At 45.4% G+C, this 15,378-nt stretch overlaps 2 protein-coding genes across 2 annotated transcripts; one reads left to right on the forward strand and one right to left on the reverse strand.

Moving 5' to 3' along the window:
* Positions 1–2,635: 2,635 nt before the first annotated feature.
* LOC115530967 (serine/threonine-protein phosphatase PP1-gamma catalytic subunit B) lies at positions 2,636–10,473 on the reverse strand. Its single transcript, XM_030339857.1, has 7 exons — positions 10,083–10,473; positions 9,238–9,369; positions 7,086–7,316; positions 4,875–4,979; positions 4,157–4,380; positions 3,602–3,736; positions 2,636–3,027 (listed from the first exon to the last, which is right to left on the reverse strand). Exons 1-7 carry the CDS (start codon positions 10,135–10,137, stop codon positions 2,935–2,937), a joined length of 975 nt encoding a protein of 324 aa, XP_030195717.1. The 5' UTR covers positions 10,138–10,473; the 3' UTR covers positions 2,636–2,934.
* Positions 10,474–10,766: 293 nt separating this feature from the next.
* pelo (pelota mRNA surveillance and ribosome rescue factor) lies at positions 10,767–15,363 on the forward strand. Its single transcript, XM_030339856.1, has 13 exons — positions 10,767–11,003; positions 11,501–11,593; positions 12,020–12,170; positions 12,500–12,590; positions 13,034–13,197; positions 13,373–13,433; positions 13,849–14,010; positions 14,115–14,161; positions 14,247–14,320; positions 14,426–14,497; positions 14,617–14,691; positions 14,790–14,821; positions 14,955–15,363. The coding sequence occupies exons 1-13, from the start codon at positions 10,963–10,965 to the stop codon at positions 15,047–15,049; spliced, it is 1,158 nt and encodes a 385-aa protein (XP_030195716.1). The 5' UTR covers positions 10,767–10,962; the 3' UTR covers positions 15,050–15,363.
* Positions 15,364–15,378: the final 15 nt, after the last annotated feature.

The following is a 15,378-nucleotide window of genomic DNA, read 5'->3' on the forward strand; positions in this document are numbered from 1 at the left end:
TGCAGTCTTTGGAAATTAATTCTGACTGATATACTGTTATCTTCCACAGCATGACACAACGCATCTCAGGAAGTGGTGGTGCTCTACTTTGTTGGAGAATCTCCATTCTGAAGGGTATAGTTCTTCTGTAGCAGATGTGCTGTGAATTCCAATATTAACACAACCGTAACAATGACCTACAAAAACTATTTGTGTGTGTGTGTGTGTGTGTGTGTGTGTGTGTGTGTGTGTGTGTGTGTGTGTGTGTGTGTGTGTGTGTGTGTGTGTGTGTGTGTGTGTGTTTGTGCAGTCATTGCAGACGGTTTGCCCATTTCACGGAGGAGGGCAGAGAGATGGCAAGAGGAACTCTACCACCTATCTTCGGTATCCCGAGGAAGCGCAAAGTGTCCGAAATGGTGGAGACATAATATTTGTCTTTTCTTTATTTCTTTATTTTTTATTGGTTTGTTTGAAGAGAAGAGCAGAAAATAAAATTGATAATAATGGATACCAATTCCAAGAAACATTATTTGAATCGAAATTAAATCATATAATGATGGTTATTAAGCACACAATAAACACAGCAAGAAAATAAAAATGCAGACGTTTTTTGCAAACCAAACAATTTCTGTTCCCTCTTTCTTCATTTGTCACGTGAAGTCGTTCCCCATTTGATACTTTGCCATCATTGCCAGTACGTTTTTTTTTATTATATCAATGTTAATTTAAACAAAAATAAATAAATACAAAGAGACTGTACATTACTTTGAAAGGATGAACCTCAATTTTGTGATTTAGACCAAACTTGACCTCACTCCGTGAGGTCCACAGTGCAATGTTTTTCACCACTGGAATGCTAACGGTGTTACCCGCCTATTTTTTTTTCCTTTGGCGGCCCTCAGTCAAATTTTGGGTTCCTAAATTGGCCCTCAGCTGTCAAAACTTTGAGAACACCTGTTGCAGACCAACTTCGGATAACTGTAGTTCCACCATAGAAACGCTAGAGGTCAGCAATACTCCCCGTCGCACAATGACGTCGGTTAGGAAAAGTGGAGTCGAATTCATTTTAAACAGCGGTGTCTTTTCCTATGTTAGAAAGGAAGCACATTTTCATCTCTCCTTGACCCGATGAAGTTTTCCACAAAGGTTAAGTAAAGGATAGGAGATTTGACTATTCGTAGAGGAATAGGGACTCAACTAAGGAGTCTCACCGCGTCCGCCATCTTGTCGTCACGTGACAGCACTTGGACGTTGGATGTCCATGTCCTACAGGCTGCAGCGAGACCTTACACCACAGGAGTGCCGACCAAAACAAAGCTCAACAGCGCCCCTCGGTGGAGGGCACAAAAAGGCTCAGTTTTACTGTCGCCGCGTCGAGAAGCCACCAGCATAGCTCTGTAGGAGGTCGGCATATTCGGCGTAGGTAACGCGCACCTCTCCTCCAGAAATGTAGAACTACATGTCAGGGCAGACATATACATAGAAACCGCATTGACTGCTTCGACCGTTTGCCGCCGCCATATTGGTGATGGCAAGACTGGCGTCATTGGTGGGGCGGCCATTATTCTGGATAGTACACCAAGTGACATTTCTCAACAGATAATGAGTCGTCTTTATATACATTTTTAATCATGTTACTCTTATTTATAATGTATATATTTTTATAAATCCTTGAAAACGACTCAATTGATTTAATTGGTTGAGAATAGTTACGGTTATTTTGCCAGGAATATGGACAATTCAAAGGACAATGTGGCTTCTAGTATGTCTGTCAGGTTGTTTGACAGCACAGCTCCCTCTTACGTCTATCCTGCTACGTTTTCCAGTTTGTTTAGTTTACTGCAAGACAAATTGAGGTTAGAATAAAAGTATATTTTTGTACATCACATCTTCACAATATGAAAAGCCTTGATAACCTAGTGGTTTATAGAGAGTGTGTGGTTCCTGTACAGAGGACTATGCATGTTCAGAATGCATTGCCGGAAGGAAAAAGGAGAAGACGCGTGTTTTGAACTCAGAATCTCACTTTTATTGGTCGACTTGATGAAAGACTACAAAAACGAATTCACAAAAAAAATCTCTTTCAAGTAATCAAATGTGTCGAGACCTTTGGGGGGGGGGGGGGGGGGGGGGCAGGTCTGCAGGATCCGCTCGGAATCACCCGTCTGTGTGCTTGTTGGCCGCCACACACACACACACACACACACACACACAAACACACTCTCACACACTGTGTGTCTGCTCAGGAATCCAGCACGCACCAACACACACACATACATACACAACTCGCGCAGAGACACACGCACACAAACGCTTTTCAGTCCTGATGGCGAAGAGATGGACTCAGAGTGGGGCAGAGTGGTTTTATCACTTCCACAGCCCACGTGCACACACATAAACACAAACACTCACACATACATACAAACACCCGTACATACACACTTTTAAAATGATCGCAAGCAGACCGACACGCGTGTCCGTCAGGGTACACGCGTGTGTCTAGAGGGAGGAAAGGTTTACATGTTAAAGAGGTTAAAAACGGAAGAGGCACAGAGTGCCTGTGGGAGGACAGGGAGAGAGGGCGGGGCTATAGGAAGAGGAGAGGGCGGGACTACTGGAGGACAGGGGGAGGAAAGATATTGTACATACTTTTTTCATCCCCTTGGGGAAAGTCCCACCCTCTCATCAGATAGAGGGCGGGACTACTGGAGGAGGAAAGGCAGAGAGGGCGGGACTACTAGAGGATAGGATGTGGAAAGGTAGGGGGCGGGACTACTGAGGATGGGATTAGGAAATGTAGAGAGGGCAGGACTACTGGAGGACGGGGATGGAAAGGTAGAGGGCGGGACTAATGGAGGACAGGGGAAGGAAAGGTAGAGGGCGGGACTACTGAAGGAGCAGTAGAGAGGGCAGGGTACTGGAGGAGGAGAGGTAGAGAGGACGGGGCTACTGGGGTCATTTCTTGGCTTTGCGGGGCGGAGTCACGGGCCTTCCCGTGCCTGGGCCTCCCACTCCGTAAAAGAGCTTCTTATCGGCAGGCTTCAGAATCTACACACGAGAGAGACAGAGACAGAGAGAGAGAGAGACATCAGTGATATACCAGAGCTGAATGACACAGGCACATTGCTATCTCGACACTAAACACAGGTCAAACCGCTGAAGAATGTTGGTCAGCTCCAGTTCTACACGTTCGCCAACAAGAAACCTCATCCGACAGCCACCAAACCAACGCGTACGGCCCACCTGCCTGGTGTTTGGCCTTGTTCAAACTGAACCCAACAGCGTTCCCAACTTTTCAAATCTTAGCCTTTAACGAATACACAAAACAATTATTAAAGTAGACTATCTTTGTGCTCAAATTCCTTCAGCTACACTGCACTGTCCAGTTGTATTTTTCTTTTAAAGAAAGTGGCTCTTGAGGCACTATGCAGGATTCTTTGTAGCTCCAATGTTGATTGCATGCTTTGCGTAGTCTGCTAAACGACCCAAATTAAATAAAACACACATCTACCCGGGGAAAGTCTAACCGTTTGATAGACTATTTTACATGAGGAGGAGGTCAGACTCTCCCCATTAGAGGCAGCGCTGGAGCGAGAGCGAGAGAGCGAGCAAGAGTACTCACCTGGAAGGAGCACATGAGCGTCTCGTCTACGCTCATCATGGCTCCGGCGTTATCGAACTCGCCACAGTAGTTAGGAGCGGAGAACAGCGTGACCAGCTGTCTTTTAGCGAAGAACTCATAGCCATCCTCCACCACCTGAGACAGACCAAGACAGAGACATAGGCCTTACAGCTCCGTCTGCCAGACTGTTGGGGTGTAGTCGGGTGGGGTGTAGTAGGATGCATCATTTCTTAGGTAATGTGGCATGTTGCAGTGTAGCTGTGTTAAAGTGGTAGGGTGGAGAAGGGTGGGGTGTGCTAGATTGTAGTTTATAAGGATGTAGCGTGCTCGGGTTAGGTGTAGTAGTGTAGAAGGGTGTAATAGTCGGGTATAAAGTTGGGGGGTTTGATAGCGTGGGACATGATCAAGTGTAGCAGTGTGTCCAGTGGTAGGGTGTAGAAGGGTGTGTTGTGCTAGGATGTAGTATATAAGGGTGAGGTGCAGTAGGGTGTAGGATAGAGGCCACTGAACTGGTAGCTCGCCGTGTGCAGCCCTCCTGTAACAGGCCCTGCGTACCTGGTGAGCACGGCAGATGAGGTCCATGTCGTGTTTGTGGAGGAACTTTGTGACCACGTCGGCTCCGAAGGTGAAGGACACACCGCGGTCGTTCTCCCCCCAGCCCAGCACGTCCTTGTCGGGGTCGGCCCAGAGCAGGTCACACAGCAGGCCCTGGTCCGGCACGTCGGTGGGCCGCATCACGCGCCTCACCTGCTCCATGGACTGGAGGTCTGGAGACAGGCCTGGGGGTGGAGGGGAGACCGGTCTGGAACGACCCTCTGGTACTGCCTGGCTCCTACAGCTACCCTGGGCTTACATCTGGCTCGGTTTGCTGCCTACAGCCAAACCTGGACTCTAAGCACTTTCATTTAAGATGGATAGTGAACTGAATTTTTTGCCTCAATAAAAATGTCTAAACAATTTTATTCACAATTCACTTTGGCCAAAACCGATGCTTAATTTTGTGAAAGCAACAAATAATATTTAATTTAAACCTTGTATTATTTTCACCTAGAAGTTCAAATGTTTACTATGTTGAAAGTGTTTTCTTTCATGGTCAATAATGAAGCACACCATCAATGATTAAATGTATTTCTACATCTACAATTCTATTGTATAAAGTAGGATTATCGTATTCCCTTCTTCTTATTATTGGTACTAGCAGCAGTAATGTTCTGTATGAATTTGAATATATATGGTGGGACCAGGTTCCCTGGCCTGTGATTGGTGGCCCTACCTCCATGACAGCAGAAGATCTTCTCGTCCACGATTGCGGCCACCGGGAGGCAGTTGAAGCAGTCTGTGAAGGTCTTCCACAGCTTGATGTTGTAGCGCCTCTTGCCTGTAGGAGTACCACATTACACCCGTTAGGATCCACATAACACCACAGCCAGGATTCCTCTCAAGTTGTTCTATAACCAGTTAAGACGGAGGAGTTCAGCTCTATTAGACAGGGGCTTCCCAATCTTTTGGGGTCGTGGCAACATTTCTTAGGTCCAATCCCTGTGACTCAAACACCTGGTTTCCCACACATTAATTGAACCCCCTCAGCATCTACCCGTAGTATGAGCTTTCAAATTGATTGCATGCACATCCCAACACACCACGCTGATAGTAGTATTTAAGGCTGTACATTATGAAGTAATTAGCCTCCTACAATCTGTATGCACATCAGGGGCCCAGAACACAGCGCGTTAATATCAGTTCATGTTTGTAGCGCAACCCATAGAGAAGTAGGACCCTAATGTTTTCAACCACATTATGTAGCAATGCACACAGGGCACAAATGATGCAGGCCTGTGTTTTGGCTTTCGAAATACAGGAACAAGTACATTTTGGACGTGAGAATTGTGGTTTTAATTCTTCCGTTCTCAAAGAGACCGGATTATAACTAATCTAGGAGTAAGTTATGCTTGCCTTTTTATCTTTTGTGATCGGAACTCACAGAATACACATGACCTTTGAATTTAAACTCTGGCTAGATTTGTGATCTGATCTATTCATGCAAATTATTAGCATGAATTTTCCGGCAGCCATTGTTAAGCAAAGAATAGCGGGTTGTGGCTAAAGTGGGTTTCATATTTAACATTAATTTTAAGGGTTAGGGGAGTCGTTTTAGACGCATAGTTCGCTTTCTGGATCGTGGCTAGATTGTGTCTAAATCACAGAGTAGGAAATTAACTCTGATTTTGGAGAGTCTATACTTTTTGTGAATTGTGGGATCAAGATGAAACACCAAGATGAAAAGAGCAACAGAGTGTAACCAAGGCAATCGATCTACGTCAGGCTGTATTGAAGGCTTGGCTCTAGCCCACTCTGAGTCAAGCCCAGGTTACAAGGCACAACGCAGGGTGTGGCCATCGGGGCACGGCTGATACGCTCGGCTTGCGTCATTGTCTTTAACATGGTTGTTGTGGTGGTGACAGTTACCAGGGAGATGCTAGACAGCTGCTAACTGCAAGGTCGGCAGAGAAAGACTTAACCTACAGGAAGCTGTCCATCAGTGGAAGCCCTAGTGTAAGCGCCGTGTGCTAGCATTTACAACTGAGCTAGCCCCTAAATAAGATGCAACCCTGCCAGCAGGACTGGTCTGGACAGAATGATCTGGAATGCCATCCAGCCACTCGAGGAACATGTAGGGATCTGCCGCATATTGGACTGAAGCCCGGTAACCGGGGCAAGACTATCGTCCAGATGAGGAACCAATAAGATAATCACTCGCCATGTTTTTTATGAGCTGATATTGTTAACACTTTGCCGACTGTTTGACACAACTTAAACGTCACAAAAGTATTGTTTAATAATAAACTAAAAAAATATTTTAGATAGCGCCTTTCAGGATACTCAAGGTCGCCTCACAAGAGTGGGAGGTGAGGGTAGAGAAATGTGAGTGAGAGTACAAAATGCGCAAGCCGCTGGGTAGGGTTGTGAGTTAGGGGCCATAGGCCTCAGAGAAAAGGTGTGCTTTCGTGTCTTTTTGAAAGTCTCCACGGAGGCGGCACAGCGGATGTGGGGGGGGCCTGATTCCACAGAGTGGAGCGGACACGCAATTGTTCATCTGATGACCTGTACAACCACAGCAGCAGTTTCTGGGCAGGACCTTTAAACCTGAGGTATGTCCCAGCATAATAACAAGGATTAATCACAGCTAATCGGGCATTCCTAAGGAGCGACACAACAGCCTCCTCCTGCCTCTAGATGGACTTTGAGCTAGATAGCAGGCTGTTTCTAGATGGACTCTTGATCCTTTTAAGACAAACTCACACTTCTGTCTTTGAAATACACAAAGTTCCTCTACTCCGGAGACTGTACACGCCTCTTTTTCTGTAGATTATCCATGCATTCTCAAAAACAGTGGCTTTCTTTAGAGGCGTGTGCCTGGGTGGAGTTGGATTGTGCATTTGTGTCTATTTTTTGCGTTGTTGTGGATGCAGAGAGAGAGACTCACACTCATCGTAGAAGCCATAGATTCTGTTGATGGAGGCACACTCGTGGTTGCCCCTGAGCAGGAAGAAGTTCTCAGGATACTTGACCTTGTAGGCCAGCAGCAGGCAGATGGTCTCCAGGGACTGTTTCCCCCTGTCTACGTAGTCGCCCAGGAACAGGTAGTTGCTCTCCGGAGGAAAGCCCCCGTACTCGAAGAGCCGAAGCAGGTCGTAGTACTGCCCGTGGACGTCACCTGTCGAGGGGATAGGTGTGATGAGACGGAAGACAGGTAGCCATGTTGCATTGCCTCTGAAAGTCATGGGCTTTTCAGTACTACAGCTTATAAGCTTCACTCCTTCTGTTTACGATCAATAGGGCTGTTCATGACAGGTGAGGGTCAGACACGTTGCTAGTATATGCTAGTTAGACTGGTAGTACCAGGAGATTATGTTTTCCTATAGGGTAGTTTGATAATTAGTGTAGTGTTCACGTGAGAAGAAAATTGTTAGCAAGGGTACAAAGGATTGGGTGTGTTTTTTAATGCAGACGCACTCGGAGAGGAACCATGAAGAGGCAGCTCTGGACAAGCAGGGGTGTGTCTACTCCTGGCAAGTGGGGCCGAATACCATTTAATATCAAAACATCAGACAGCTGCACCTAAGAACACGTCCTGGGAATGCTTGAGGGGGGAGGGGGGGACTGATACCGGGAAGAAGAGAGGGAACAACAGTCTGATCTTCACCCTCATCACCTCTGTAGAACACACAGTTATCCCGCCAGCCCCTGACAAGGAAGGCCATTGGGGGAAAAAACATCTCGGAAAGTAAGCCATGACACGACCAAATGGACCACGTATAAAATGTATGCGTTTACAATACCCAGGTAAATATGGGAGTAATGACCATGTTTAGATGTCCAAAATGAACCCGTGTTGACACAGGAAATGTAAGCGTCATTAGACGGTCACAATGTGCACATCAACATGTAATATTATGAAAACCTAGTTCCTTTATAGTAACTTCTGCTGAGTCAAATCAAACAGCATATACAATTCATTTGGCTTTTCAAAAGGTCGCATATGTCTAATTTGGAAATTCTGTCAACTGGTATGCTAATTTAAACCTGTAATAAATTTACTTTGTATCAATGCCTCCAGTCCCATTTAAGTTGGCTATGTGGGAGTATTGGCCAATTGAGAATAAATGATTTACAAATAATTGTAGGGAAAGCATTACTTCACATACATATGGACCTGTGAACTGGAGTACACTTGAGCGCCTGAACTATGGGCCAAGCTGTTCCTTCAGCTGCCTTGTTTAAATGAACCTATGGCACAATACAGTCCAATTGATAATGTGCAAGCTTTAATGGAAAGAAAGATCCTGTATTCTTCTGGTGAAAGACAATGATGTAGGGTCAGAGTTCTGCTTTAGAGCTGTGTAAATGCAAAACAAATCCTAGCATGTTGAGGTATGTGGGTAATCTATTGATACATGGGACAATTAAGATTAGGTTATTTAGCTACCACCATGAAGAAGAAATACCACCATAGAAAACGATAAATTAAAAACAAAGCGAGGGCTCCTTCATTGCTTATTTTCCTTGGTTTTAAGCCTCTTTTGTAAAGCCATCGCGGCATGCATTTTAAGTCAGCACATTGGACGGAGTGAACTATGTGGTGTCCACCAGACTGAAGTTGTCTAGGCCTCAATCTCAGCATCACATGCTAGAGACGTGGTTGGTACGCATACTAACCATCACCATTTCATAAATATAACTGAAAGTCTTCAAACTCTCAAATATACATAGATGTGCGTAATTAATTATGTAACCGTTATATTAACGTTAAAATATTTGCACATATATGCAAAAATGCTGCAGTATTATTGACTGTGAATTTAGGGGTTCCTTTTTGCCGTCTAAACGTGGCTCTTTCTTTTGTGTATTCCCAGCGTTTTAAAAAGTTTTTTTTACATGGTCCATTTTGCCTTGTTAAGGGGTATATTCTCAGACGGTTTTGTCCCCAATGGCTTTCCATACCCAAAGGGTTCAGTGCTCACCTACGCCTCCATGAGGCATTCCCATCAGAGTCTGCCTAGAAAGCTTGTCATAATTTGCCGTAACTCTGAGCTCTGCCCTATCTAAGAAGGCCCCTAAAGACCCCTGGGTCTCACCGCAAATCTTGAGGGGCGCCTCAAGCTCCAGAAGGATTGGCTGACTGAGGAAGATCTCCCGGGACTTGAGGCACAGGCCGCGGATCTCGTTCTCCGTCAGCTGAACATTCTTACCGGGTCTGGAGCCCTTCACTGGGAACACAACAATGTGGCGTCAGTGAACAACAGAACAGATCAACACTGTGTTTACAGCTGCCTGCAGGGTGAACATGTTCTATACAGACAGCACAATGACTTAGACTCATGTCTTATTCAAGACAAGAAAGGAGAGAAATTATAGAGCCAACCCAACAAATCCATTAATTTATGCATTATTGATTTGACCATTAACTATTATAATAACCTTAAGTGTATCGTTTTTCAATACAGAGGTCATACTTATTTTTTATATTACTGGCATGTATAACCTGTTGGGACAACAGCATTTCCGGGAATAATAAAGTACTATCTTATATTGATAACGTAGTACAGTTATAACAGCATGACATGAGTTAATCCATTACTGCATGAAACTCCCTGTGAAAAATGCAATTAATTATATTGAATAACTTATTTCATCCAACCCATTTTGATAAAGCCATTCATATTTGAATTATGTATTTGGTATTTAACAAAAAAAACAAAAATAAATCAATAGTGCATGCTAAAACGTTACTCTGCCTTTCATCTTATTGAAAATATATAAAATAAACACATGAAAACCATGATAATGCAATGTAGCTCATTAATATTCCCTGGGTAATTTATAGTTAGAAACTAAAGAATCTGGGATCCAAGTTGAGTAACGCTGTTGGGCGAAATAGCACCAAAAATCGAAATTAAACTGCAAACACAGATGCCCTTACCTTCCAGGAGGCGTTGTATGATGGAATCGATGTTGAGTTTGTCGGCCTCGGCCATACTATCCCCTCTAGTTCAATAAAATACAATAAACTCTCCTAGTTTGGTGTAGTTTGGAGTGAATCTCTGCGATGATACTGCCTTAGCCGAACTTAGCCCCCTGCTAACCTTGGGCCAGACCGGGAATATAACCTCTGAAACTAGATTCAGCCGTCGAAAAGGTTCACATACGTGTTTAAATACAACGCGACGAGCCCGCATTAGTCGACTATTTCATTGCATTGACGGTTTATGTCTGGATATTAGTTGAATACGAACAAGCCTCGACAGCAATTAGCTTAGCTTGAGGTTAGCCGAGAGGGAGGCGGAAGCGGAAGTGTGGATAAAAGAAAAGCATTCCCGCCTTGGCGTTGGGCGATAATGTATTCTGCTGTAGGGGAGTCACATTGATTGGCTTAGTGAGGCGTCAGTCAAATTGTCACAATCGTAAACAAGGCGATAGTGTTAACAAAACAACCTTAAACACAACGTAAAGTCGTGGCGGTTTTGCTATCTCTAAGCCTATACAACCATGCACATCGAATATTCACATCATTTCACCTTGGAACACAAAATTGGAATATAGATATAATGTATCCAATTTAGTATGTAGGCCGTACTCAACTACAAGAAGCGACGCCCCCGGAATTGACCATATATGGAACAGCGTCGTTTTTCAGGCTGGGCATGACGTAATGCAAAGGCGACTTGAGCAATTCATGCCTCAAGTATAGAATTGGATTGAATGGTATAGAGACCAATATGGCACGATTGGAGATTAACATAGTCAAACTCGATACTCTGAAAAAGTAGTATGATCAGATAGCACTGCACAACTGCACGATCATGAAGTTGCTACATAAAGATATTGAAAAAGATAATGCCGGGTGAGTTAGCATCAATGCTAGTCTGCCTAATACACGTTATATGCCACATGTGTAAACTCAGCGGCAAGTCACAGTTGAGTATTTATATAGCACTGGAGGTGTTAGCAGTAGTGACGAAACGTATTTTCCTGATATTTCAAGATCTGTTAGAAAAACGAGTGTTGGATCTATCTCTTTACTCGTTAGCAGTACATAGTTAGCATGGGCTGTTGGTGGCAAGCTTTGTCAAAACACATACTGAAGATGACTTGTGAAAAGGATTAATTGGATAATTTAGTTTTAAAACAAAGATAACAATAAACCAACTGACAAGTTGTAGTTTTCCATGAAATACACTTATTCACCCACTTTCTTCATGCTTATTATTACTGTGGTAGTGTCCAGAGTTAGCCCGATAAACCCGGGCGGCACGTACACTTCAGCTATCAAGTAACGGCACTCCTAATGCAGACCAATAAACACATGCTAGTACTGATGTTGTTGTTGTCGCTGTCCAGTCAGGTGACCCTGATGCCGGAGGAGGCGGAGGACATGTGGCACACCTACAACCTGCTGCAGGTGGGGGACAGCCTGCGCGCCTCCACCATCAGGTAACCTACTAATAAAGACATGGGTGTGTTTAGCACCGAACAGTATTGCTAACGTTTCTATTTTTCTCATTTAGGAGACACTTTTATCCAAAGGAACTGTGGGTTGGGCTAATCGTTGTTGTTGTTATTATTTTAATTTAGAGGGTAAGGGTTAGGGCAAGGGATGGGTTAAGGCTCAGATATGGTCCCGAGTTGACTCAACGCAAGGGGGCCTCCCAAAAATGATAACCCTGTGTGCAGCAGCAAGGGCTGTGATTGGTCCGCTCACTAAAGCCAGACGCTGGTTCAAGACTGTGTCAAAGCGTCTGCGTTGTCATTGCGTTGCGTCGACGTGGAACCATGACTGAGCCTTCAGTGTGTGTCAGGGCGTTCTTTTTGGGGATAGTAGTGTGGACCCTAAGCAGCACGTCTGCTGTGTTCCACCAGGAAGGTGCAGACTGAGACGTCCACGGGCAGCGTGGGCAGCTCCCGGGTCAGGATCATGCTCACCGTGTGTGTCGAGACCATCGACTTCGACTCCCAGGCCTGTCAGCTCCGAGTGAAGGGGACCAACCTAGAGGAGAACCAGTATGTCAAGGTCTGTCTAGCTGTCTGTCTAGCTGTCTACCTGACGGTGTGTCTATCTACCTGTCTGTCTGTCTATCTAGTTGTCTGTCTAGATGTTTACCTGTCGCTATGTTGGTCCAGCTGTCTTTCTGTGTATATTGTTGGTTGTCCAACTGTTTTCCCCTCCTGTCTGTCTACCTATCTCTCTTGTCTGTCCATTTACATTTCCGTCTGTGTGTCTCTAAGCACAGTCTGTCTCTCCGTCTGCCATCTACCTGTGTGTCTGCCTGTCTGTCCGCTTGATGATGATAATGAGGATGATGGTGATGGTGTGATGACGTAGTTCTCTCTGTCCACCAGATGGGGGCATACCACACCATCGAGCTGGAGCTCAACAGGAAGTTCACTCTGGCTAAGAAGGTGTGGGACAGCGTGGTGCTGGACCGCATCGGTAAGGATGGGCTCTGGATAGCCTTTAGAGCGTCCCTCCTCAACATCCTTCCTTAGTACCTCAGCATCCATCCTAACCCAGCATCCATCCTTTATGACAAATGTATCCTAACCCCAGCATCCTTCCTTGTCACCTCAGCGTCTATCCTAACCTCGGCATCCATCCTAACCTCAGCATGTATCCTAAATTCAGGATATATATCTTCTCATAATCTTAACCCCAGCCTCCAAAATAAGGAGTTCAAATCGACCACCCAGACACCATTTGTTAAAAAGAGGTTATCGGCTATATAGGAGAGGTCAGACTAAATAAGAGCGCATGACAATTATGATACGTGTGTACTCTATTGTTTCTGAACAGTTGTGCGATAGGAATGCTCTAAGTGTGTTGTGTCTAAAGAGCGAGCTAATAGGTGTGTAAGGAGCATGTTCTTCCTCGTACAGAGCAGGCGTGTGATGCGGCCCAGAAGGCAGACGTTGCGGCGGTGGTGATGCAGGAGGGGCTGGCTAATGTGGTCCTGGTGACCCCTGCCATGACCCTGCTACGGGCCAAGGTGGAGGTCACAATCCCCCGCAAGAGGAAGGGCAGCTGCACCCAGCACGAGAAGGTAGGCCCCGCCCCCCTCCCATGGATGGGATCGGAACGCTCTAAATGGGTTGGACAGTTGTTGTTTTTTTATTTGCGATTGCGTTTCTCCTTCCACAGTCTCTCTCTCAATATGTTTGTCTATCTGTTTGTCTGTTTACCTGTCTGACTGTCTGCCTGCCCGTCTGTCTTGTCAGGCGCTGGAGCGATTCTATGAGGCAGTAATGCAGGCGATCCTCCGTCACATCAACTTTGACGGTCAGTCTGACACTTGAACACCTGCCTCCTCCTCCCCCGTTTACATGCTCTAATACCCTGCTGTACTGGGTCATGTGATCAGAGCCTGGAGCCAAAAGATCTCTACTGATACTGATCTCTTCGATTGTGTAAATCAGTTTGATTATGGATATTATGATAAATACATTATGAAATGTAATAATATTGTATGTGTTATAATAATAATAATAATAATACATTTAATTTAGAGGCGCCTTTCAAGACACCCAAGGTCACCTATGAAGTACATGCCATTATTATTATTATGGTGTGTTAGTTGAGGGTGAATACTTTGATGGATAATACCATGGATGTATGATTAAATCGATCTTTTCTTGCATATAGTTATAATGAATTATGAATAAGCATTAAGGATGAATGTGGCATCCTCCCGTAGTGGTGAAGTGTGTGCTGGTGGCCAGCCCGGGTTTCGTGAAGGACCAGTTCATAAGCTACCTGTACCGAGAGGCCGTGCGCCACGACAACAAGGTTCTGCTGGAGAACCGGGCCAAGTTCATATTGGTCCACTCTTCCTCGGGTCACAAGTACTCGCTGAAAGGTAGGGACGCAACCGGAACGTAGAGCCACCCTCGATGAGGCCTTAACCAGCCTGTAGGGTCCATGTTTCTGACTGACTGTTCTGGTGTCGTTGTGTTGGAACAGAGATCCTGTCAGACCCAACCGTCACCAGTAGGCTCTCGGACACCAAGGTGAGTTAGCGTGGGCTACACACCGACACGTGACAGCTGATCCCTAACGCTGACACTAATTCACTAATTGTGTGTTTGTTTTTAGGCTGCAGCCGAGGTCAGAGCGCTGGAAGAGTTCTACAAGATGCTGCAGCATGAGCCTGACAGAGCCTTCTACGGGTGAGAGGAACTGGAACCATCCTACCCTTACTAGAGAACCTTTATTTGAACCCCAACTAGTCTTTAAAAGAAGAGAACAGTCAATAACTGTGTGTGTGTGTGTAGCCTTGCTCATGTAGAGAAGGCCGCCGAGGCTCTGGCCGTGGACGCCCTGCTGATCAGTGACGTGCTCTTCAGGTACCGCCTCCTCCACAGCTCAGCCAATAGCGTCCCTTATTAGCATGACTGGCGTCAAAAGTAACCGCTCACCCCTGGTGAATGCATATCATGTATTTAAAAACACTTGTATGTTGTAGGCACCAGGAGGTAGCTACAAGGAGTCGTTACGTTCGTCTGGTAGACAGCGTGAAGGACAACGGAGGAATGGTCAGGTAGGATGACTGACGCTTCCGGAACGTTCTGGTCGAGTATGTGTTGAGGTAAACGCATCCAAAATATTCCCCCACTTATCTCACCTTTCTCCCCCCAGGATATTTTCAAGTCTTCATGTGTCCGGAGAACGTAAGTATCTCTCCCCTTCTAGAGCATGAAACTGTAGAACGCTAGACCCGTAGAAGCATAGCAATATGAACCTGAGAACAGTAGGACTGTACAGATCACGCTACCAGCTGCTGATGTTTTTTTGGACTCACAGAGCTGACCCAGCTGAGTGGAGTGGCGGCCATTTTGAGGTTCCCCATCGCCGACCTATCGGAGCCCGAGGATGACAGCAGCTCAGACGATGACTAGCACCTTGAGACCAGAACACTGGGGAACCCAACCACGGCCAGAACCAACGCCTGCAGGGTCGGGACCTGCTGCTTGCTGTTTCAAGATCCATAAACATTTGAATGATTCAGTTTCAGTGGCCATGGTGAATGTGGCATTCTATCCAATAGCCACAGTTTCTTTTGAAGCTGAAAGAACTACAACATATATTTTTTCCTGTGATAGGACTGCTTGAGGTGCATTATGGGAAGCTTAGGTGGTTGAGGTGAGTGATTGAATCTTTGTGAACATACCTCACAACTAACTCATGACATTAAAAAGTGCAAACAAGATTATTCCGCGAGTCGTTT

This window comes from Gadus morhua, chromosome 18, assembly GCF_902167405.1.
Source record: "Gadus morhua chromosome 18, gadMor3.0, whole genome shotgun sequence".
Taxonomy (NCBI): Eukaryota; Metazoa; Chordata; class Actinopteri; order Gadiformes; family Gadidae; genus Gadus; species Gadus morhua.

What these genes read in the sequence shown, in the direction of transcription:
- LOC115530967 (XM_030339857.1), bottom strand. Translation starts at nt 10,137, where the DNA reads ATGGCCGAGGCCGACAAACTCAACATCGATTCCATCATACAACGCCTC. An exon ending in GGCGCCCCTCAAGATTTGCG is followed by an intron (nt 7,317 to 9,237) that starts GTGAGACCCAGG and finishes TCCCCTCGACAG; the next exon opens with GTGACGTCCACGGGCAGTAC. An exon ending in CTATGGCTTCTACGATGAGT is followed by an intron (nt 4,980 to 7,085) that starts GTGAGTCTCTCT and finishes GTACTCCTACAG; the next exon opens with GCAAGAGGCGCTACAACATC.
- pelo (XM_030339856.1), top strand. Translation starts at nt 10,963, where the DNA reads ATGAAGTTGCTACATAAAGATATTGAAAAAGATAATGCCGG. An exon ending in CGTGGTGCTGGACCGCATCG is followed by an intron (nt 12,591 to 13,033) that starts GTAAGGATGGGC and finishes TTCCTCGTACAG; the next exon opens with AGCAGGCGTGTGATGCGGCC. An exon ending in TCACAAGTACTCGCTGAAAG is followed by an intron (nt 14,011 to 14,114) that starts GTAGGGACGCAA and finishes GTGTTGGAACAG; the next exon opens with AGATCCTGTCAGACCCAACC.